The 25,183-nt window shown below is 42.7% G+C and overlaps 1 protein-coding gene and 1 non-coding gene across 2 annotated transcripts; one reads left to right on the forward strand and one right to left on the reverse strand.

Annotated features, from left to right (window-relative positions):
* Nucleotides 1-396: 396 nt before the first annotated feature.
* Nucleotides 397-23,313, reverse strand: LOC140595377 (signal-regulatory protein beta-1-like). Its single transcript, XM_072736209.1, has 4 exons — nt 23,184-23,313; nt 8,693-9,046; nt 3,255-3,362; nt 397-2,725 (listed from the first exon to the last, which is right to left on the reverse strand). Exons 1-4 carry the CDS (start codon nt 23,251-23,253, stop codon nt 2,652-2,654), a joined length of 606 nt encoding a protein of 201 aa, XP_072592310.1. The 5' UTR covers nt 23,254-23,313; the 3' UTR covers nt 397-2,651.
* A 1,531-nt stretch (nt 23,314-24,844) lies between these two features.
* LOC140595532 (U6 spliceosomal RNA) lies at nt 24,845-24,951 on the forward strand. Its single transcript, XR_011997264.1, has one exon. It is a non-coding gene; the product is annotated as a U6 spliceosomal RNA (small nuclear RNA).
* Nucleotides 24,952-25,183: the final 232 nt, after the last annotated feature.

A 25,183-nucleotide genomic window follows, 5' to 3' on the forward strand; every position in this document is an offset into this window, starting at 1 on the left:
AATTTAAAAAAAATGTGATGGCTTAACATATGGCCGTCATTGTTCTGGGAACCAAGGACACAGGTATGGTCCCTTCTCTGTCAGAGTTGACATCCTATTTGAGGAAGAGACAAAAACACACAGGAAGTTCTCATACTGCATGGTGCTGAAGTGCACGAATGTCAGTTGCACAAGTCAGTTAAAGAACATTAGTCCCGGGAATCCATGGGTGGCTCAGTGGTTTAGTGCCTGCCTTTGGCCCAGGGCGTGATCCGGGAGTCCCCGGATGAAGTTCTACATCGGGGTACCTGCATGGAGCCTGCTTCTCCCTCTGCCTGTATCTCTGCTTCTCTCTCTCCTTTCTGTCTTTCATGAATAAATACATAAAATCTTAAAAAAACAAAACAAAACACTTAGTCCCCAAACACACATTTCAACTTTTATTGACCACAAGGAATTTACCATGAGCAATGGCATGAAGTACAAACTCTACTGCTGGTTCTTCCTCAGGCCACAAATCCCTATGTAACTAGCAAATGCTCATCACGATAAGTAAGCATCACATCTTTCAAAGACTGTAGTGGTTCATCTCTGTGACCCTGTTACTTATTTTACCACACACAGCAGCACAGGCTGTTGTGTTGTCCTCTGTTCTCTCAGCAATGAACCACAGCGACATCGCATAAAGGTGGAAAAAATGACAAAAGGGAATTGGCACAAAGCTGAGAGTGCAATGGAGAAAGAAGAAGAGATGAGGCTGCAGGTGAAGTTCACGTTGAATGTGAGTGGAGCTCATGAAGGCCTAGCTACCATGGGAATGGTGACAGGGATGCTGGTCCCCAGTGTGTGGATATGCAGCCTAAGGAACAGAATGAAGGCAAACTTACCCCGTGAAACAGGAGAGTGGTGGTTGAAGCAGGGGGCAATGTGTGAAAGTGTCCCAAGGAAGTGACACCAGCAAATAATTAAATTAATACTGTAAAGATTTCACAACATTGAAAGTGCAAGAGTTAAAAAACAATTTAAAAAAATAAAAAGAAAGTGCAAGAGTTGGAATGTTGGAAGCTGATCCCAATTGAGAACAGAGTGAGATAAGTCAGATGCTGACTCTATATTGTCAAGTGTGAGGTCAGAAGAATGCAAGCACTGTGCAAACTACTCTTGATAGGTCTTTACAAAAAATAAAACACAAGCCTTTTCAGTGTTGCCAATGTTTCAAATGATGTATATCAAGTAAACGATAGTTTTATTGTTTTTTAATTTCCCTATAACTTTCACAATAGATAGCTAAAGAGTTTTTCTATGTTTTGAAAAACATTTGTGAAGGTCACAGAAGAATCATTATTTTGCCCGTTAATTACTGAGTTAACGTTGCATGTTTCAGCCAAACAGTGATTGCTTCTGTCCCGCAATCTCCTACAAAATGAGCACTGGCCTCCATTTATCATGTCCGCTGACCATAAGTTCTGGGGAAACAATTCAATTCAGCTATGACCTATCAGAACACAGAGCAAGAGGAAGGAATTGATATTTTATAAGGGTGGTTTATGTAAGGGGCTTGAAATAAAGTGACATGTCAGCAGAACTTGAAAGAGGGAGAGACGGTCATGTAGATCCTTAGGGGGAGGAAACAGAGGAGACATATACTTTGACTCCATTTTTATGGAATCACTGTGGCTGAAACTAGGGGGCCTGCTAGAGAGGAAGCAATGGTCCAGGAACAGATGCTGGTGGCCAGGATCAGGGAGCAAGCAGCCCTGGGAGTGAACAGTGTGCAGACTCTGGGTAGAGCTCACTGGTGTGTGGGAGGAGGCTTACACTCACTCCTGAGAGTTTTGTGAGCTAATTGTGAAAATGCTGGCAGCTTGTCGTTGGCCACGTCGGAGTGTTGACAGCACAGATGTCCATGAGCACTACAAATCAGGTTTCTTTTCCTTTCTGGGAGTAGATTGTTTATCATTTACCATCCTGCTATGGGACTTAGAATTCCAAAGGCAGAATTGAATGTGGTATATAATGAAAGGATATCAAGGATGGCTCCGGCCTCCTGGACTGCCAGCTGGTGTACGTGAGCAGTGGGGTTGGGAAGGTTGAAGGTGACAGAAGAGCTAACCTTTCCATCACTGGGAGGAGGGAATTTTCTCTCTGGGATTGAGGAGTAGGACATGGAGGCAGAAGAAGGAGAATCATTTCTCTTCATCAGACCAGGATGGAATTCATTTCTATTCACGACGCAATGGGGAACCTCACCAAGGCTGGGAAATCTGGGGCTTGGCAGGAATAACTCCTGAGAGTATGGACATGACTGTGTAGTTCATGGCCACAGTCCCCAGGAGATGGTTGAGATGCCTGATATGTGTAGATGTGAACTCTTCCTCATATTCCAGACATATGTCCTTACATAAGTCCCCGGAGCAAGTTCCCTGGATCCTGGTCAGGCCCAGGGATGAAGACCCAGTGCTGAGGGCAGAAGGACTGTGAGAAGGAGCCGCAAGATCTGTGGGTAGGCTGGCCTCTGGGGGAAGCAATGCATATGGAGCAGAATTGTGGAAGCGTCTAGTTGTTCCTTCTCTTAGGCTGGGCCTCTCAGGGAAGGAAGGAGGCAGCAGACACTGATGGTGGCGTGTGGCAGGGGAGGAGGAAGGAGGTGTGGGATCCATGTCCACATTTAATTATCTGCTCATCATTCCAGAAATGTTCCCCACGTGTCTGCTATGTCCTTGGTGCTCTTTTCCTCCTGGGGCACCTGTTGTGGGAGGTCAGGCAGCCCCTGATATAGGACACTGCCACCTCAGGCTCTCCCCCAGGTTCTGACCCCCCCCTTCCCCATCCCAACCAGTCTGTCCCACAGAGGGTCAGCCAGGAGCCCTCCTCAGAGCAACTATCTGGCACCTATAAGCATCTCCTAGAAGCAGACTCCTTGTATCCTTAGAAGCCCCATGTTTGATAATCTAGGGATGGTCTCCAAAGGATTCCTTGCACCAGCTGCCCCTCACTCAGGCCCTCTGCCCACTCCCTTCCCAGAACCTCTAGGACTCTGTGCACACTCTTGATGGCCTTGAACCACAACCGCCAACTACACCCTCCCCCCACACTCCCTGGTATTGGGAACCTCCTGGAGGGTCCCTGAGATTTCTGAGGGCATCAAGGGAAGTGTGTCACCTGCTCTTTACTCCAGATGGGTGCTGACCCTCTGTGCCTCTGTGGGCTGCCCCTCTTCCTGACGTGGATCCTACTGGGACTGACCTTGACTGCCTTCCCTGACCCAAACTTACAGTTAGGTCCTTGCTTCCTGTGGGCATAGATGGCAGAGACAGTGATGAGCAGCAGCAGCTTTGGGCTCAGGAGGAGGGCTGTCAGCAGTGGAGCAGACAGCTCTGGGTCTGGAAATGAAGGGACATAAGGCACCATATTAAGGAGCACCCTGGGGGTGGGGCACCTGGGTGGCTCAGTGTTTGAGCATCCGCCTTTGGCTCAGGGCATGATCCCAGGGTCCTGGGATCGAGTCTTGCAACAGCTTCCCTGCAGGGAGCCTGCTTCTCCCTCTGCCTATGTCTCTGCCTCTCTGTGTGTCTCTCATGAGTAAATTAATAAGATCTTGAAAAAGCAGAAGAAGGGGCACCTTGGAGTCCATTCTGTGGGGCCTCCAATTATTCCATCTGGGTCAACTGGGCCCCATCAACACTCGGATAGTCGTGAATCGCCCTTGCACTCAAGTTGAGGCAGAATTCAGAGTAAGAGGTTCCTTATCTTGCTCACCTTTCTCAGGCTACACAGGTGTCCTTCTTGAGGGAAGGAGTGGAGAGAATGGGGCTCAGTAACCTATAAGTGTGGTTTACTAACCTAGTCCTTATATAAGGACTAGTCCTAGTCCTTATATAACCTAGTCAGGTCATATATCCTCTTTCTGAAGAGGGAATAAGCTCATAGTTGAAGGAGGGTCACCGAAAAGTGAGAAATCCCAGGCATTCCCTCATTGGTGTCTCATGGGATAACTCTGAGACCTTGTCCCTGGGCCAGGACAAGTTCAATACCAGGGTAATAAGAACAAATGTCAGCCCAGCCTTGAGTAGAGTGAGGGCAAGTGTCATATGAACAAGGTGAAGGCTGCCCTGCTTTGCTCCATGTGTGGGGCTTGATGACCTCAGGTTCTCATGTGCTGAGGGAGGCCTCAAGGTGGCCTGATCTCTTGAAACCTCCTGGGGAGGGAAGGAAATGGAGTCTAATGCATAGGAGGGCATTTAAACACCATCCAGCCCACCTGGACCCCTGTACCTACACCAGCTGCTATGTTTCTGTGGACATAGAGCTTGGGTCAGGAAGCACAACTTTATATTTGCCTTTTCGCAATGACTGGTTTTTGCTTGTTCGCTTCTCCCTCTGCCTGTGTCTCTGCCTCTGTGTGTGTGTGTGTGTGTGTGTGTCTCATGAGTAAATAAATAAAATTTTTTAAAAAATAGAAAAAAGGAAGCTGCTGAGAGCACACCATATTTGCCCTTGGGGTGCTGGAGGATGGTAGGTCACAACTGGGTCCCGACCTAGTGTTCTCTCAGTAGAAAGAGCTGCATTGCCCACTTTTGCACCTGCTTCTAGCAGGCAGCCTGAAGTAGAGGACTGAAGAAGTGGAGGCTAAGTGGACACTAGCCTCTTCACTCCAGTTAAAACAACTCACAAAGAGCATCCAGATAGCCAGCTCTCTCTGAGCTCCCCGTCTTGCTGTGCTATATTGTGTTCAACATCTCCCTTTGCCAGTCCTGCCTCCTTCCCTCGCTCACACATATGGATTGGGCAGCATTTCAGAGTGAGCTTTACCCCTTCTCATAGCATCTTGGAGTTTGCTTCCCAGGACACAAGACATGTGGATCTTGTCTGGGAGGGGTCTGGAAAGCCAGCTCTAAAGTGCACATTTGGACCAGGATCTCTATCAACTGGCTGGCCAAGAGGGCCCCAGTCCTGGTAGGAGGTAGAGTAAGGTAGGTACCAGCTTGCTCTGCTATTGTCACTGCTGGAACCTCACTGTGGTGACCCCGGAGGGTGTAAGCATAGGAGGGGAGTGCCCAGGAATTCTGGAAATGAGTTGGTAATTATGAGAACTATGGGACTGGGTGGATGTTACTGGGCATCAACTCTTTGGAAAAGGACAATGCAAAGAGAAAGCTGATGAAAAAATTAAAACAATAGAAAGTCAAGTCCGACTGATCACACATGAAAGGTTCTTGGGAAAGTCAGAACTTCTGGGCAACATTGTAGGCTCTTACTTCCTACAGGCAAAGGGAAGAAAAGCTGAGGACATAATTGGGTTCAACGTAATCCTAAGAGCATCAAAGAGTGCTACAAAGAGGATTGAAGTCTACAGCTACAGGGCACCTGCTGTGCCAGAGCAGGGAACGTGTTGCGGGAAATATGGGAGATTGATACGGAGATGTGGGATAAGGACTTCGGGGCCAAGGCATTCAAAGCCCTCAGGACACTTGTGTCTGCTGAGGACAAAGTAGCAGCTTGGCTACTCATCTCCAAACAGACTCTGAACCCAAAGAAAACACAACAAAAGGACACTAAATACTATGGAAAATTGGCTCTCAGTAGTCCTTGGAGAGCAATGCCCAAACTGCAAAATCTCTGGGAGAAAAAAGGGAAAAGCCACCAAATCCAAATGCACTACTCTTTACATGTTGCCCTCTCACGCTCACTTGCTCAGGAAAGGGCAAGTGCAGCAGACAAGGGTAGCTAGCCAAGGAGCCTGAGAGGTATTTAGAAATGCCACTCCCATATACAATACAGCTAAAAGTAGAAAAATATTGGAAATGTGTCCTGCAGATCAGGACACAGAGGGGGTTTCCAAGTATGCTTGACATAAGAGGGCTAGCCCAGAACCCCTAGAGTGGGAACAATTGGTACCTTAAATGGCAAGAAAGACTGTGTAGTAATTAGTTAGGGTTTTGCGTGGGTTTATCTTGGAGTACCTGAGCCGAGCCAACTTAATCACAGAGACCCTTATAAGTGATTGAAGGAGGCAAGAGAATGGGAGCAAGATGCATGACGACCACAGCAGAGGTCAGAGTGTGTGGGGCCCTCTGCCGAAGAGTGTGGCTGCCTCTAGAAGCTGGAACAGCAAGGACGCCCGCTCTCCCCCAGAGTCCCCTGAAAGAACACAGCCCTGCCATCCCATCTCTAGAAATGGACGAAATAAATTTGTGTTTAAGCCACTATTCACTTGCTAATTATTATAGCAGTAATAGGAACCTAATACAGGGAGGTAGGGACATTTTAGGCCAACAAATGTGAATAAAAGGGAGAGGCTTGATTAAAATGCATAATTTGTGGGGGGCAAAGGCAAAAAAGGAGAAAGAAGTGCTGTTTCCAAATTGAGGGATGAAGAGAAGAAAGAACAATGGAGGAGGCAAACTTGGGTTCCTCACAAAGTACTAGAAAGATCAGAGGACTCAGAGCCTGTCTCCCACTCTCCGAACCAGCCAACCAACCCCAAGCCCTAGTAACATACCTGGTCGTGCTATGCTGAGAGAAGGGAGCTCTTTTAAGCTAGAAGTATTGTAAAATTCCTCAGTACCATAAACATGAACAAAAAGATATGCATCCTTACACCACACCAATTGGTCCCATGATGGCAGTGGTCACTGCCTTGGGTTGCCCAGGGGAGGTGGCACCCTTGTACATCAGGGACACATAGGCATATCGTACTTGCGCCCAAAAGGCCAAGCCAGACAACCCCAATATCCATTTCGAACCTTAGCACACAGGAAACATGTCAGTTCCAGACCACTGGAAGTATAAGAAGTAACAGCCTTAGTCTGAGCCTAGTGCAAGACCAAAGACAAAAACCCAACCCAGGTAGACCAGACATGATTATGTAGAGTTCTCTCTCCCTGCTCTCCTGGTTGAGTGCAAGCCTGACCTCTGGAAATCACATGACGTCCAAGCATAGGAGGGCCCTGATAGATGGAAGAGGAATGCAGGCACGAAGGGTGCCCTGGACTGGAGGAGGAACACAGCTCCAGGTACCTTGGCTCCACATTCCTGACTCCACCAGCACTGAAGGAGGCCCAAGAGTGGCATTCGAACTACCAGCCCAGCAATCTGGGCACAGGAAGGACATTTCTGATGGCTCTCACTCTTGGTATCCAGGGTTCCTCGCTGCCTCCCTGGAAACCTCAGAGAGCCTGTGCAGCTTCCTTACAGGGGAAGCAGGGGTGGAGCAGGACCCCATGGAAGCCAGAACCAGGCTGGCTGGCTGACCAGAGGTGTGGACATGGCACAGCGCGGCTCCCCCATCTGTTTAATGGGACAGCAGGCATTTCTTTCCCTGGGGTTGCAGTGAGGGGCAAGTGAGGCAATGATGCAGTGGTTTGGAATTTAACACAGAAATGCAGATGAAAGGAGCAGATGAATCAGAAAGTGACCTACAATTAAGTCAACCTCATTATAACGTTGAATCCCCCTGTGAATATTCCCCTCAAGCCCTAGTAAATGGAGCTGCTGGCCCCTGTGCAGAGCTTGGCTTTGGAAATTTTTCCCTATGATCTCCTTATCTGTAAAAATGAAGACAACTTTGTGAGAGAACCCCCCTGGATAGTCTCTGTCTATACCTCACCAAGGAACCAAACTATTTTCATCCAGGTACAAAGAGGTTACTCCGACCCCTTACTGCGTCCCTAGGGACTTCCTGTGGCCTCCAGGCTTCTTGTCCACAACTGAGCAAGTGTCCCACCTTCTCCAGCCCGACAGTGACACCATCCTCCTTTCCCTCTGAGGTTCTACACTGCAAGCAATTATGGGGAAGGGTCCTTCTGGGTACCAAGACCTGCTGACACCTCAGCAACAGAGGGAAGACGTGGGGTCCCAAGAACTGCGTCTAGAATATGAAGTCTTGCTCAAGGGACCGAAAACACCCTCCAGAAGATGCCTCCCAGTCATCCTCAGGGGATGTGCCACTTGGAAGTTCTGTAATACTTGCACCATCAGGATAAAGCTACCATCCTTGTCTCTGTCCAGGGGCTGTGGGGAGATTAAGTCACTATTTTGTAATTTAGAACTCGAATTGCATGAAGCTTTCTTTACACCCTCACAACAAATGCCCAAACGCTGGCATCATTTCAAATGAGGGCTGTCAAAGAAAACATTGAGCCGGTGCCTCTTCTCATTGTGATTTTTCTGAAGCTGAAAGAAAGACATTGACCCACTTCTCTGCAAAAGGGGCATTTATTCTAACTGGAAGGGAAGGGAACTTAGGCTTCATGAGAGAGAAGCTCTTGCCTGTTTTGTTCCCTGCCGCTTCCCCAGCACCCAGAGCAGAGCCTGCCCACAGCAGGTGCTCAATAAGTGCTGAGTAAAGAGAACAGTAATACATTGAGGGGAGAGCTCTCTGGAGCCAGGGTTGAGGTCAGACCTCGTGACTGGGAAAGTCACTCAGAATTTCATTCCCTTATCCCTGGAACCAGAGGGCTGGTCAGGATTAGAAAAGGTAAGAGCTGTGGAGCCCTCAGCCTGGGATTCTAGATTTTCCCACTATTTTCCCACTGGGCACTTTGAGCAAATAGCATAACATCTCTAGACCTGAACTTCCTATATATGTGTAAGGGGCTGAAATCAGGGGCACCCACTACTGCACCTGATTCTTAGCTGTTGCCTAGACAATGGAGGGCATTCTTATTGACTTGTCATAACCAGGGGAAGAAGGATGTCATGCCATACCCACCACTCACGGTGACCAGGGTGCCTGGTCCAGACTTCAACTCCACATCGGGGTTTCCTTTCTGGAACTTCACACAATAGTAGGTTCCCGCATCTGCTGGGGTGATATTACTGATGCGGATGGAAAAGTCCATGTTGTTCCTCTTTGTAGAGTCTGAAACATTTGTTACTCGGGGGAAGTGGCCTCCTTTGAAATGGAAGATCAACTCCCGACCTGGCCCTGTCCCCTTGAACCACTCAACCTTCCCAACAGGGATCATGGAGGTCACGATGCAGTGCAGAGTGGCTGTCTCTCCAGCTACGACAGACACTGACTTCTCAGGCTGGATCACCTGCAGCTCTGTCTCACCTGCCACCCCTGGAGGGGAAACAAAGAAGTCATTTATCCATCCTTATGTGATCCTGCATGTTTCCTCAAAGGTTGATCCACAACAGCTCATTGACGAGTGCACACCGTGAGTGGGACGTGACTCAGCATGTTGCATGTACATGCATGCAGCCCTCAAAATGAGCTTATAAGGTGAGACCCTATCCGAAATGAGGAAACTAAGGCACAGAGAGACACAGTGGTGTGGCACACCAGGTCTGAGTGCCTCAGCACTCTACTTCACCAAAAGTCTCTGGGTGTCCACTTTCCAGCCTCATGAAAGTTTGTTCTTTCTGATCCCTTGCATTCAGCAGGACCACGAGACTTCATTAGACCACTGTGTGTGAGCTGAAGGGAACATGTATTTCCTGGGCTGTGCATTTAACTTCAAGAACCTCTGTGGACCAACTTTCCTCTTTCACATGGAAATCCCATGCCAAGGTCCCTTCCTTTGTCTGGATACTTGAGTGACAGTGATGGCAGAGCTTCCAATACACAAGGAACAGGTAGTTTAAATGAGAATAACACAGCATTTTAAATCTCTGGGATTTTTTTCCCATACTGATATCACATTATGTTAGTTTCCAAATGCTGTTGTAACAAATTATTAAACATTTAGTGCCTGAAAACTGTATAAATGTAGTATCTTAAAATTCTGGGATCAGGAATCCAAAATTAGTGTTGTTGGGCTAACACCAAGGGTCAGTCATGATGCCTTTCTTCCGGAGATCCCCTCCTTGCTTTTCCAAATTCTAGAAGCTGTCCACATTCCTTTACTCATAGTTCCCATATTCTTAACACATCAAATTCTTGCCACTATTCCCACTTCTCCTTTTCTAACTTTGGCTTTCCTGCCTCCTTCTTACAAGGACTCTTGTGACTATTTCGCAGCCATTTTGATCATCTAAAATAATCTCACATCAAGGTTCATAACCACTTCTGCAAAATCTCCTTGGCTGTGTTAGAGAAAACTGTTCACAGGTTCTGGGTATTAGGATACGGACCTCTGTGCAAGGCCACGTTGACCACATGTCTCCCAGACTATTACAGAAACCAGTTAGATAGGAAACCTTTCATATGGGCTGTCATCACACAGGCTGAGTGAGCAGGCAACTCACTAGAAGGACTATTCAAGCAGGGAGCTGAAGAAGCTCTTTGTAAATAAAACTAGAAATCAGTAACAGAAGAGGAAATCAATATTCTCAAATCTATTGAAATGAAGCAACACACTCTTAATAAGCAAAAGGGTGAGGTAGGAATCACTGAGGATTTAGAGGACATCTTGAGATAAACGTAAATAGAAACACGCAAAAAAAAGAAAAAAGAGAAAATGGAAACACAACATGCCCAAACCTATGGTCTGAGCAGTGCCAGCCAAAATTTATCGGTGTAACGCTTAGATTTAGAGAGAGGCAAGATCACAAATCTATTAACAACTATCATTGTAAGACATTAGAAAAAGAAGTGAAAAATAAACCCAAAGCCAGCACAATGAAGGAAGTAAAGAAGACTAGAGATTTAAAAACTGTGCATAGAAAAACAAGAGGGAAAATCAACAAACTCGAGTATCTTTTCAGAATGACCAACAGAGTTGACAAATTTGAACTAGATTGACTACAAAGAAAAGAGAAATGATTTCACTACCTAAAGTCAGAAATAAGAGGAATATATTACTAACCATTGTATAGAAATAAAGGGGATGCTAAAAGAATATCTCAAACATTGTACACCAATTAACCAGATACCCTAGATTAAATGGACAAATTTCGAGACACCCTCAACTTACTACGACTGAATCATGAACACATAGAACTTCTGAATAGGATATCACTAGTAAAGGGACAGAATTGATAATCAAAAATCTCCCAACAAAGAAAAGCCCAGGACCATATAGCTTCATGAGAGACGCTTTCCAAAAATTAAAAACCAAACAAACACAAAACTAACACTAATCCTCTTCAAACTATTCCAAAAAATTTAAGAGGAAAAAATCTCCTAAGTCATTTCTAGTTTCTGAGACTCATCCTAGGGCAGCATTATGCTGATAGCAAAGCCAACAAAGGAGCTACAAGAAAACTGCACACCAATATCTTGTCTGAATATTGATGGAACAATGCTCAACAAAGAATCAGCAACACCAGCTCAACACCATATTACAAGAATGATACACAATGACCAAGTGAAATTCCTTGTGGAATACAGGGATGATTCACACATGAAAATCAGACAGTGTAATAGACCAAATTTCAGAATTAAGAATATATGAACATGATATCTCATTTGATGCAGAAAAATCAGTCAACAAAATTAAAGATTTTTCATGATAAAAACAAGGAAACTAGCAATAGATGGAAACATACATAAAACGATAAAGTAATACATGCAAACCATAGCTGACATCGTTCTTCATGGGGAAAGTCTGAAAGGTTTTCTCTAAGACCAGGAACATGGCAAAGATGCCTACTTTCACCACTTGTATCAACACAATACTGGAGATTCCAGAAATGTAATTAGGCAAGAAAAATAAGTAAATAGCACTTAAACTGTAGAGGAATAAGTAAAACTATGTCTTTTGTACATGACCTGATTTCATGAGTAGAATCCTAAAGATTCCTCACATGAACATAAACTGTTAGACTTAATAATTGATTCAGCTCATTTGTGTTATACAAAATCAATAGTCACGAACCAGGAGCCTTCTATATGCTAGTGATGAGCAACTCAAAAAGGTAATTCAGCAAACAATTCCACTTATACTAACATCAAAAAATACAAAATACTTAGAAGTAAATTTTTGCATGGACACAAAACACTTAAAAATGCAAAACATTGCTGAAAGAAATGAAAGAAGCCATAAGTAAATAGAAAAACATCCTGCATTGGTGGATTGGAAGACTTCATCAGGATTACCGAAAGCAATCTTGAGATTCAAACACTATCACTATCAAAATCGCCATGACATTTTTTTTTTTTTTGGCACAACAGAAAATCCCCCTTCTAAAATTCATCTCAAGGGACGCCAAATCACCAAACAATCCTGGAAAAGAACATAGTCGGGGAACTCACACTTCTTTATTTGAAAATCTATTACAAGCTGTAATCATCATGCTACTGTGATACTGAGAATAGAATACAGATATACAACAATGGAATATAATAGAGACCCTAACAAACCCTCACATATAAGGTCCAATGATTTTCAACAAGAGTGCCAAGACTATTCAATAGAGGAAGGAACAGCCTTTTCAACATAATGTTCTAGAAAAACAAGATATCTAAATGTGAAGAATAAAGTTAAACGCTTACCTTGCTCTACATAGAAAAATGAACTCAAATTGGTTGAAGGGGCTTAAGTGTAATAGCTAAAACCATAAACATCTGAGGAAAAAACTATAGGCAAAACTCATGATATTGGATTGGACAGTGATTTCTAGGGCATGACCCCAAAAGCACACGTAAGAAAATAGAAAATATATGAAATGGACTTTACCAAAATTAAAAGCTTTTGTACAGCAGAGGACAATATCAAAAGTGACAAAACAACTCACAGAATAGGAGAAAGTTAACTCAATGGTGCAAAGCATATTTCTCACAATGGACTAATAACTAGCATTATAAAGAACTCCTATAATTGAACAACCAAATAACAAAATGCCCAGTTAAAAAATGGAGCAAAGACTAGAATAGACATTTCTCCAAAGAAGGTATTCAAATGGTGAGAAAGCACCATTTGACAAGATGCTGAACATCACCAGTCATTGGAAAAATGAAAATCAAAACCACAGTGAGATATCTCTTCATTCCTTAGAATGGCTGGCTTTTATCAAAAACAAAAGAATACAATACAATAAGAGATCAGAAAATAAAGGTTGACTAAGTTGTGGGGAAATTGAAACTCTTATACATCATTGGTAGGAATATAAAATGGTGCAGCCACAGTAGAAACAATGGTGTTCTTCAAATTTAAAATATATAATTTACCATATGACCAAACAATTCAACTCTTAGGTAAATATCCACTAAATTATAAGTATGTAGTCAGGACATCAATGTTCACACCAGCATTATTCTCAATAATTGAAGGTTAGTAGAAAAAATTCATTTCCATCAAGTGATGAAGGATAAACAAAATGTTAATGTAGATATATTCAATGGAATATCACTCAGCCTTAATAAACAATGACATTCGGATATACTCTATGGGTAAACCTAAAAAATACTATTGTAAGTGATAAGCCATAAACAAAAGGACAGATATATGATTCCAGTGACATGATATTGAGAAAAGACAAATTCATACGTACAAAAAAGTAGGACAGAGTTTACCAATAGTTGTAGCCGAAGAAGGAATGAGGAATTCTTGTCCAATGGATGGGGAGTGTCTGCTAGGGATGTTGAAAGAGTTCCTGAAATGTACAGTGGTGCTGCTTTCACAGTATTGTGAATGCACTTAAGCCACTGAGTTGAATCCTTAAGAATGGCTGAAACAGTAGATTTTATGTTACATGTCTTTTAGCACAGTAAGAATTGTATGCTCACAGAAGATAATCACCCCATGTAAAACTTTGTATTGGAAATAAATGGTTGGTGGGAAAAGAGAAAAGATATTGTTCCAAAGGCTGGTAGATTTGAGAAACCTGCGCTTCAAGGGGGAGGTAGAACCATGGGAGCCACAAAGCAGGGGAAACAGCAGGCTTCAAACTCATGTTCTGAAAAGAATTATGGGAGACTGGCTGTATCTGGACAATGAACTATGTGTTGAAGGGACATGAGTCACCCTCAGGTATCCTTTAATTGCAGCTGCAAGACTTTGCAGGTGGATTTCCCGTCTCAGTGACCAGCCAGTCTCTGGAGACATCAAGAAATACAAAATCACTCCTTCTTCCTTGAAGTGTCCTAAAAACCAGGCAGAGACATACATCAGAGGAGCAGCTGCTGTGCGCTGTGGCACCACACATACACCCAGGGTTCTTTTCTATTTCTTAGTTACTCCTCAGCGAGAACATTGTCATTCACCCTTGCAGAGTGCGAACTGGTAAAACCCATGCACTTAGCAGTTTGCAAGCAAACATGTGTCCTCAGGAGGGCACATGCTGTTACAGGCAGGTTGCAGGCGTGGCAAGAACATCAGGTGGTGTGGTTTCTCTAAGTCTAGAGAAGAAGATTGGGATTAGGAAACTGAACTGCTAAGATAAAAAGGGGAAGAAATAGGAATGTGTGTTGGATGGTAAAATGGAGAGAATATTGGAGGACAAAGGAAAGAAGATTGCGAGGGTCAAGAGGACCCAGTGAAAGGTGAAAATCTGTCATTTTGTATCTATAAAGTTCACATTTCTACCTCTAGCCCAGGCCTTGCTCCTGACTCCAGATTTGTGTGCCCAACCAGCCTCTTGACATTTTCCTTAGATAGAAATCAACCTATCACAGTTAATATTTCCCAAACTGAACTCCTCAATTGCCTCCACATTCTTGCACATTTCCCAGACACTCAAGTTCCAAGGCCTTGGACCTTTCTTTCCCACCCCAAATCCGACATATCAGGAAATCCTGACCTCTCCTTCTGCATGGACCTACTATCTGACCTCTTTCCCCTTTCTCTTGGCTGCTAGCTTGCTCAAGACTTTTCCTCGTTTGCATGAACACAATGAGCTCTTGAATGCTCTAGTTGCTTCTGTCTATGCCCCAAGGTGGTCAATTCTCAACCAAATGCTAGAATAATTTAGAACTCATATGGGATCTTGTCACTTATTCTTCCAAACCTTGTAATGGCAACCATTTCGGTCAGAGTCAATGCCCAAGTCCTGAACAGAGCCAGAGGATTCTACTCTCATGCTGTTCCCATACTGTTCAGCAAGGCTCTTCCCCAGAAAATCATGGCTCACCTTCTTATAATCGATGCTCATATCTCCCTTCTCACGATGGCCCCTCAGGCACCTGTGTAAATACATCCCACCATGAAGATTCTCTCATTGTCTTATCCAGATGTCTGTCATGTTTTTTTCCCTTAACACTTAAAAGTTGCTGAATGCAACGTTATTTCCGATTTGTTATGTCTATTGTTTCCTGTCCTTTCCTCCATTATGACATACATTCCATGAGTGCTACTACTTTGTCTCTTCTATTCACCAGTGTGCCCTATGTTCATGTAATACTCCTTGTTGCTTAGTATGCGTATACTAAACATTTGTGCAATGTGTGAATAGTGCAATGTGACCATGTTCTGAGACCCTGGGTCTATCGTCACTGGAGAATTTCTCAGGGAGTTACATCAGAATCTGAGTTTCCCACATGTATGGCTTGGGAGAAACAACTATTTGCATATACCCAGAAACAGAAGAGTCTGAGAGAAGCAAACCACAAATGCTTTTCTCCACACTCCACCCTTCCTACACTGTTTGGCAGATCTACAGGAATCTCATGGGATGGCAGTGGGGCTGTAGGGTTTGAGAAGATCAATGCCTAGGCCCATGAGATTTAGCATCAGATTTCCTAAAATCACTCATACCCCTCCCATGTACCATTGAGGGATTTGGACCTTTTCCTGCCTCCTCTTCTTATCTTTAAGGTAGAAGTGACAAGAATGTCTAGCTTGGATACTAAAATAACATGACATAAGAGATGTAGGTATTTCTAGCTGTGTGTGGTACATGGTGAGTATTCAAGAAATTGGACACTTATTCCTCATGAGATTTCCTGACATGGAGGCATCACCCAACATCAGATAATTGGGATTGGGATGAAGATAAGATTTAATTAGAGATGCAGATCATACAGGCAGTAATCTCCACAATGTTTTATCCTTCTTTCCCCTCTTCCCACCCAGATCCTACATGAAGGGGATATCCAGAGTAGTAATGCACAAAGTTCTAGTCATTTTGTCAAGAGAGAAACTTGCTTTACTTAAGAACTTAGTGGAGGGTGAGCAATAGGTTTAGAGAATTCAAAAGAGAGTGAGTAGCTGAGAGACAAGGATCCAAATATCTGTTCAGTGTTCATTTTATGGAGACTGGACATGTTATGAAAAAGCAAAAGCAAAATGTTTTCCAAAAATCCCATGTGTGGACCTCTACAGAAGTAGGATGACAGAAGGAGAGGGGACCCTAATTTTGTTGGTTCCTGGAATTCATCTACATAGTTATCAAATCAATCTGAACACATGTGAAATCAACTGGAGATATCAGAACTGAATTGCTGCAATTCTACAAATAGAATAGTGACCGCTTTTGCAAGGTATGAGGTGCAGAGTTGTGAGTACAGGGCGATATATCAGAAGATAAACCACAGAGGGAGGAAGCATCTGTAAGGCAGGTACCAGAACGAGATATAGCAGTGGAGTAAAAATTTGGAACTTTTATAAGTCTGTTACAGTGGGAGACATTCCTGTCTGAAAGGCTCAAGTGGCCAAGTGGGGCTGAACCCCAGATGGGACTGGGATGTCAGGATCCCCAGGATCACAGGAATAACAGGGAAGGCAGCAGAGTTCACAGGTATTGGAGTGGGGAAGCCTGTTGCATCAGCATGCTCAGAGTGGGCTTTTCAGCTAGGTGTTGCCATAAACCATGAATGGTGGCATGGTCGGTGACCACTCTCTAAGCAGGGGCCCAGGAAACTGGAAAACCCCAGGAGACCCCGTTCCCTCTCCAGGAGGAACCACGTGGGTGCATGTCAGGGCAGCTCCTAAAATTTAGAGACTCCAAACAGTGTTGTGTCCTGAGATAAAAACACTCGGTAACAGGCTGGGTGAACACAGAGTGTTCTCTCTCTTTCTTTTGTTTCTATAGTCCTTCGATTTGTTTTGTTTGTATTTTTCTGGTGTGGTTGCTATTTTTTTATTTTCTCTCTCTTTCTTCTATTCTTTCTGGATGATTTGTTCATTCCAATAGAGAGGCAGTACGGACTGCTAGGGATTAAAGCAACATGGATATAAGTAGGATGTCAGCACTAGAATTCAGAACAATGAGTATAAAGATATAAGCTTGGCTAGAAAAGAAATGTTCTCTGCTAGAGAATCTTTTACTGGAGAGATAAAAGAACTAAAATATAATTAGGCTGAAATAAAAAAGCTATTACTGAGATGTGGTCAAAAATGGAGGCTCTAAGTGTTAGGATAAATGAAGCAAAAGAAAATTAGTAATATAGAAGGCAAAAGGCAACTGTGAAAGAGAGAAAAAGGCAGTGTGAAAAAGTGAAAAACTATGGAATCACAAAGGGTGATCAGTGATAGCATAAAGCAAAATAATACTAGAATACTAGGGCTGCAGCGGTGGAGGAGAGAGACACAACAGAGACAGATATGGAGAGAGAGATGCAGATTTAATTGAACAAATCATAGTTGAGAACTTACCTAATCTGGAGAAGGAAACAGGCATACAAGTCTAGGAGGCACAGGGAACTCCTTTTCTAAATCAATAAAAATATGTCAACACCTCAACATATAATAGTGAAACTTGCAAATCTCAGAGACCAAGAGAAAACCCTGAAAGCAGCTCAGAACAAGAAGTCTGGAGCCTACAAGGGTAGAAACATAAGGCTAGCTGCAGAGCTGTCCATAGAGAACTGGCAGGACAGAAAGACAGGCATGATATATTCAAGATGCTCAATGAGAAAAATATGCAGCCAGGAATACTTTACCCAGCAAGGCTGTCAATCAAAATAGAAGGAGTGATAAAGAAATTCTAGGACAAACAGAAACTAAAGGAACTTGTGAACACTAAACCAGTACTGCAAGAACTATTAAATAGGAGCCTTGGAGCAAAGAGAGAGCCCAAAAGTAACATAGACAATCTATAAAAACAGGGACTTTACAGGTAATACAATGGAATTCAATTCCTATCTTTCAATGATTACTGTGAATGTAAATGGGCTAAAAACCCCAATCAAAAGGCACAGGGTGTCATATTGGATGAAAAGCAAGACCCATTGATATTGTGTCTGCAAGAGACTCATTTTAGACCCAAGGACACCTCCAGATTGAAATTGACAGGGTGGAGGACCATTTATCATGCTAATGCACATCAATAGAAAGATAGGGTGCCAATCCTTATACCAGAGAAGCTAGATTTTAAAACAAAGAGTGTAATAAGAGATGATGCAGGACACTATATGACAATTAAACGGTCTGCCCAACAAGAAGATTGTAAATATTATGCCTCTATGTGGGAGCAGCTAATTATATAAACCAGTTAATAACAAAATTAAGGAAACACATCGATGATAATATAATAATACTAGGGAACTTTAACACCACACTCATTGCAGTAGACAAATCATCTAAGCAGAAGGTCAACAAGAAAACAAGGGCTTTGAATGACAGACCAGGTGGACTTTACAGATGTATTCAGAGCATTTCCTCCTAAATCAACAGAATACACATTTTTCTCGAGTACACATGGAACATTCTCCAGAAATCATCACATAATGAGTCACAATCACGTCTCAACTGGTACCAAAAGATTGGGATCATCCTATGCATATTTTCAGACCACAATGCTTTAAAATTTGAATTAAATCACAAGAGAAAATTTGGAAGGAACACAAATACATGGAGGTTAAAGGGTCTCCTACTAAAGAATGAATGGGTCAACAAGGAAATTACAGAAGAATTTTTTTTATTCAAGGAAACAAATGAAAATGAAAACACAAGAGTTCAGAATCATTGGGATGCAGCAAAGATGGTCTTAAGTGGGTGTATATAGTATTACAGACCTTTCTGAAGAAACATTGAAGTCTCAAATACAGGGGCAGCCCAGGTGGCCCAGCAGTTTAGTGCTGCCTTCAGCCCGGAGCCTGATCCTGAACACCTGGGATCGAGTCCCACGTCGTGCTCCCTGCATGGAGCCTGCTTCTCCTTCTGCCTGTGTCTCTGCCTCATTCTCTCTCTCTCTCTCTCTCTCTCTCTCTCTCGCACTCTGTGTCTCTTAAAAATAAATAAACAAAATCATGAAAAAGAAAGTCTCAAATACACAACACAACCTTACATCTAAAGGAGCCAGAAAAAGAACAGCAAAGAAAACCTAAGCCCAGCAGGAGAAGAGAATTAATAAAGATTAGAGCAGAACTCAATGAAATAGAAACCAAAAGAACAGTAGAACAGATCAATGAAACTAGGACATGATTTTATGAAAGAATTCATAGGATTGATAAACTCCTGGCCAAACTTACCAAAAAGAAACGAGAAAGCAACCAGATATCGAAAATCATATGAAAGGGGAGAGATCACAGCCCACACTAAAGAGATACAAACAATTATAAGAATATATTATGAGCAATTTTATGCCAGCAAATCAGGCAATCTGGAAGAAATGGACGCATTCCTAGAAACATGTAAACTATCAAAACTGAAACAGGAAGAAATAGAAAAATTGAACAGACTCATAACCAGGAAAGAAATTATAGCAGTAATTAAAAATCTCCCAACAATCAAGAGTTCAAGACCCGATGTCCTCCCAGCAGAATTCTACAAAATATTTAGAGAAGATTTAATAGCTATTCTCCTGAAACCGTTTAAAAAAATAGAAATGGAAGGAAAACCTCCAAACTCGTTCTATGAGGCCAGCATTACCTTGATTCCAAAACCAGACAAAGACCCCAACCAAAAAGGAGAATTACAGACCAGTAATCCCTGATGAACAGGGATGCCAAACTTCTCACCAAGATACTAATAGGATCCAACAGTACATTAAAAGGATTATTCATCCTGACCAAGTGGGATTTATTCCAGAGCTGCTAGGGTGGTTCAACATCTGCAAGTCAATCAATGTGACTCACCATATTAACAAAAGAAAGGACAAGAACTGGAGCACCTGGGTGGCTCAGTTGGTTAAGTGTCTGTCTTAAGCTTAGGTCATAACCTTGGGGTCCTGAAATTGAGACTATGTCAGGCTCCCTGCTCAGCGGGGAGCCTGCTTCTCCCTTTCTCTCTGCCACTCCCTCTGCTTCTTCTCTCTTCCTCAAATAAATAAATGAAGTTTTTTGGAAAAAGAAAGGACAAGAACCATATGATCCTCTCAATAGATGCAGAAAAAGCATTTGACAAAATACTGTATCCTTTCCTGATTAAAACTGTCTGCAGTGTAGGGATTGAGGGGACATACCTCAATTTTGTGAAAGCCATACGTGAAAAGCCCACTCCTGTATCATCTTAAATGGGGGAAAAAGTGAGAACTCTTCCCATAAGGACAGGAACACCACAGGGATGTCCACTTCCACCACTGATGTCCCACATAGTATTGGAAGTCCTGCCTCAGCATTCAGACAACAAAAAGAAATATGAGGCATCCAAATTGGTGAAGAATCTAATTTCACTCTTGGCAGATGCCATGATACTCTATGTGGAGAACCCAAAAGACTTCACCCAAAAGCTGCTGGAACTCATGTAGGAATTCAGCAAGCAGCAGGAAATAAAATCAAGGCACACAAGTCAGTTGCATTTCTGTACATAACAATGAGACAGAAGAAAGAAAAATTCAGGAGTTGATCCCACTTACAGTTGCAACAAAAGCTATAAGATACCTAGGAATAAACCTAACCAAAGAGGTAAAGGATCTGTACTCTGAAAACTATAGAACACTTATAAAAGAAATTGAGGAAGACACAAAAAATTGGAAAAATTTCCTGTGCTCATGGATGGGAAGAACCAATATTGTTAAAATATCTGCTACCCAAAGCAATCTACATATTCAATGCAATCCTTATCAAAATATCATCAGAATTTTTCACAGAGCTGGAACAAATAGTGCTAAAATTTGTATGGAATCAGAAAAGACCCTGAAAAGCCAAAGGAATGTTGAAAAAAGGAAAACCAAAGCTGGTGGTATCACAATTTTGAACTTCAAGCTGTATTACAAAGTTGTGATCAGTAAGACAGTATGGTACTGGCAGAAAAATAGACACATACATGAATAGAACTGAAGAGAGATCCCACAAGTGGACCCTCAACTCTATGGTCAACTAATCTTTGATATTTGAATCTTTTAACTATTGACAGAAAAGAATATCCAATGGAAAAAATTCTTTTCAGCAAATTGTGTTAGAAAATTGGACAGCCACATACTGAAGAATTAAACTAGACCATTTTCTTACACATACAGAAGAAAAAACTCAAAATGGATGAAAGACCTAATGTGGGCAGGAATCCATCCAAATCCTAGAGGAGAATACAGGCAGCAATCTCTTTGACCTTGGTTGCAGCAGTTTCTTGCTAGACACACCTCCAAAGACAAGGGAAACAAAAGCAAAAATGAACTACTGGGACTTCCTCAAGATAAAAAGCTTATGCACAGCAAACGAAACACTTAATAAAAATCAAAGACAGCTTACAGAATGGGAGAAGATATTTTTAAATGCCTTATCAGATAAAGGTGTAGCATCCAAAATCTATAAAGAACTTACCAAACTCAACAGCCAAAAAAACAAATAATCCAGTCAAGAAATGGGCAGAAGACATGAACAGACATTTCTCCAAAGAAGACAAACAAATGGCCAACAGACATATGAAAAAATGCTCAGCAGTACTCCACATCAAGGAAGTGCAAATCAAAACCACAATGATGTACCACCTTATGGCAGTCAGAATGGCTAAAATTAACAAGTCAAGAAATGAAAGGTGTTGGCAGGGATGCAGAGAAAGGGGAACCCTCTTATACTGTTAGTGAGAATGCAAGCTGGTGCAGCCACTCTGGGAAACAGTATGGAGGTTCTTCAAGAAGTTGAAAATAGAGCTACCCTACAACCCAGCAATTACACTATTAGGTATTTATCCAAAGGATACAGACATAGTGATTTGAAGGGGCACCTGTCCCCCAAAGTTCATAGCACAATGTCCACAATAGTCAAACTATGGAAAGAGCCCAGATGTCCATGGACGGATGAATGGATAAGGAAGATATGGGGTATATATACAGTGGAATATTACTCAGCCATCAAAGAACTGAAGTCTTGCCATTTGCAATGATGTGGGTTGAACAAAGGATATTATATTAAGTGAATTAGTCAATCAGAGAAAGACAATTATCATATGACCCAACTCATATGTGGAATTTAAGAAACAACAAAGGATCATAGGGAAGGGAGGAAAAAATAAAATAAGACAAAATCAGAGGGAGAGAGAGAAACCACAAGAGACTCTTAACCCTAGGAAGCAAACTGAGGGTTGCTGGAGAGGGGTGGGGAGGATGGGGTCATAGGCATTAAGGAGGGCACGTGATGTGATGAGGACGAGGTGTTATATGCAACTGATGAATCATTAACCTGTACCTCTTCAACTAACAATACACTATGTTATATTTTGATTTTAAATTTAAAAAGGAAAGAAAAAATTCCATGTGCATGAGCAAGTTTGTGTATGCAGCTTTTTCACACCCACCTATACATGTACACACCTGCACACACACACACACACACACACACACACACACACACATACAAGTGCATTCCCACATATATATAATGTTTGGCCTAGCATGCTACTATAGAGTTCATTTTGAAGAATAAATGAAATTTTAAAACGTGTTAAACTTCAGTAAAAAATTTAACACATAGGAAACATCCAGCACATTATTAATAAAAACTTCTGAGTTCACAGAGCAGAATTGGAACTCTAGATACCCCTGAGTGTGATAAGTGATGGCTCTTTTTCTGTTTGTCTCTCTGTGTTTTCTGATGATTCTGCAATTAGCCTCCACTGAGAAAGAAGGAGCATAACATGGTTAACAGAATGATCTGTGGAACGGGGTGGCCTGGACATGAATCCCAGCTGGGCCACTCTGACTTAAGTAAGTGATATTGGGCCTGCTGCTCTCCCTGCCTCAGGTTCCCCATCTGCAATCAGGACAGTCTGAGCTACCAGGCAGGGCGTTGTGAGGATTAGATCAATGAACACACACATTGTCATTGTGACCAATTGAAGCATCAACTGTTTGGACACCTCTGGTAACCAGCTGCAGGTGATAGATTCATAGAGGAAATGCTCAGATCCCTGATGTCATGCTCTCAGATGATACCCAGTCCTTGGCGTTCTTTGGCAGACCTAGGTAGCATATCTGTGCTTACCTGGAGGCCTTCAATGTCCACGGGCAGGGAAAGATTGAGGAGTCAGGGAAAGGGGAGTCTCCCCCAAGGCAATGCTCACCTGTGAGTCCCAATAGCAGAGCCAGCAGCAGGTGGAGAGGGGGGCTGGGTTCAGAGGCAGGAGCTGACATTGTGGAGGCCAGAGGACCCTGCTCTGTGCAAATGAGTGTGCTGGGGAAAATGAGCCTCTGTTCTGTAAAAAGAAATACCCACCCCTCATGTGATATAAGGGAAGCATCTATGATGCAGTAACATAGCTGTGAAGCAGCAATCTGCTTGTGCATTGTGAAACAGAAGTCATGTACAGAAGACCTTACATGGTGAGGAGGAAATGTAGGAAGAGGCCTTTTCTTATGTTTCAGAGGGAGTGGACAGTTCTAGCAGAAACAATGGTTCCTGCCAACCTGGGGCCTCTGCGCTTTGCACTGGGCCCCTCCCCCCATCTGGAGGTCTTCCAGGTGATTCTTCACTTAGAATCTCCAAGCCAAGAAGAATCTGTGGTTGGGGGCTTTGTCTTAAACTCCTGAGCCTATGACACTTGGGGGTGGCTAGCTTGTGCCCTCATTCTATACCATCCTCCACCAAGAGCTACTGTACTGGAGGAAGGAATGGCTTTGACAGGACCTGAAAAACTTGGGGATCAAATGAGGTCTGCTCCTCAACTGACTCCCTATTGTAACCCTTTATTGATGGAACTGGTAAAACTTCACCTCAATGCACAGTGCACTGTGGACCTCAGAAAGGGTTGTGCTTGGGGCACCTCACTGGCTTATTGGTGGAGTTAGTAACTCTTGATTCAGGGTTGTGTTTTGGGCCCCAAGTGGGTGTAGAGATAACTTTTTGTCTAGAAAAAACAATCTATAAAACAATCTATAACAAACAATCTATAAAAAGTCTATAAAAAAGAAGAAGTTGCATGTGTTTGCATCATTTCTTTTCTTTCAGGAGAGGAAGTGGGTTTCGCTGTCCTCAAAGTCACATTCCCAGGCATTTATCTGAGAGATATGAAGACTACAGCCTCACAAAAACCTGTGTGTGAATGTCTACAGAAGCCTTCTTTGTAATGGTAAAAAGCTGGTAACAAGTAAAATATCCAGTGATAAGTGAATGGTGAAACCAAGTGTGCTACATTTCTACGAGGAAATACTACTCAGCAATAAAAAGGAATAATTTATTTTCATGTGCACAGCTTGTAAGTTTCCAAAGGCATTACACTGTGTGAACAAAATCAATCGCATAATGTCACACACTGTGTGACTCCACTGACACAACATTCTTGACATTATAGAGAACAGATTGGCATGTGCCAGAGGTTGGTGTGATGGAGCTGACTGTCCCAAAGAAAGAGTAGCACAAGGGTAACCTCTGTGGCCACAGAACTGTTTGTACCCTGAATATGGTGGTGGTCACACAAAATACACATAAGCAGGTGGACACGCACAAAAGCTAGGGATGTTACACGATTGAGCTATAAAATCCAATATCATTATCATGAGGACACTGACTATGATGTTATCCAACATTAAAATATTATATTGATGGGGTAAAGATGTGCACACGTTGGGTGGGGTCAGGAGTGACAGAGCATTGTATCCCAATCGTCCATAGTGGGAAGTCAGTGAATATTTCCGACGGGTGAGAAGTCAAGAAGTGGCAATATAAGCATGCTATCTGAGTTCTGGCTATCATCTCTAGAAGAAGCAGTTAAAAATAACCAATTAAGTGCTCGCTTTGGCAGCACATATACTAAAATTGGAATGGTACAGAGAGGGCTAGCATGGCCCCTGCACAAGGATGACATGCAAAAATAATCAATAAAAGACTATAAAATGGTTGCCTCTGGGAGATAGAGAATAGTGGGAGGTAGGCAGACTCTAATCTTCATATGTAGAACGTATAGAACTATTTGCCTCTTAAACCATGTGCATATGTAAGTTTAATGAAGGTAAAAACTAAGCTAGTTGAGCCGATTGGTGTTGGAAGAGTTACACATAAGAGAATGTCCATACTTTGAGCATTAGTGTGAGTGTGATAAGCTTGTTGGAATAAGATTGATGTTCA

The sequence above is a fragment of the Vulpes vulpes genome, chromosome 14 (genome assembly GCF_048418805.1).
Source record: "Vulpes vulpes isolate BD-2025 chromosome 14, VulVul3, whole genome shotgun sequence".
NCBI lineage: Eukaryota > Metazoa > Chordata > Mammalia > Carnivora > Canidae > Vulpes > Vulpes vulpes.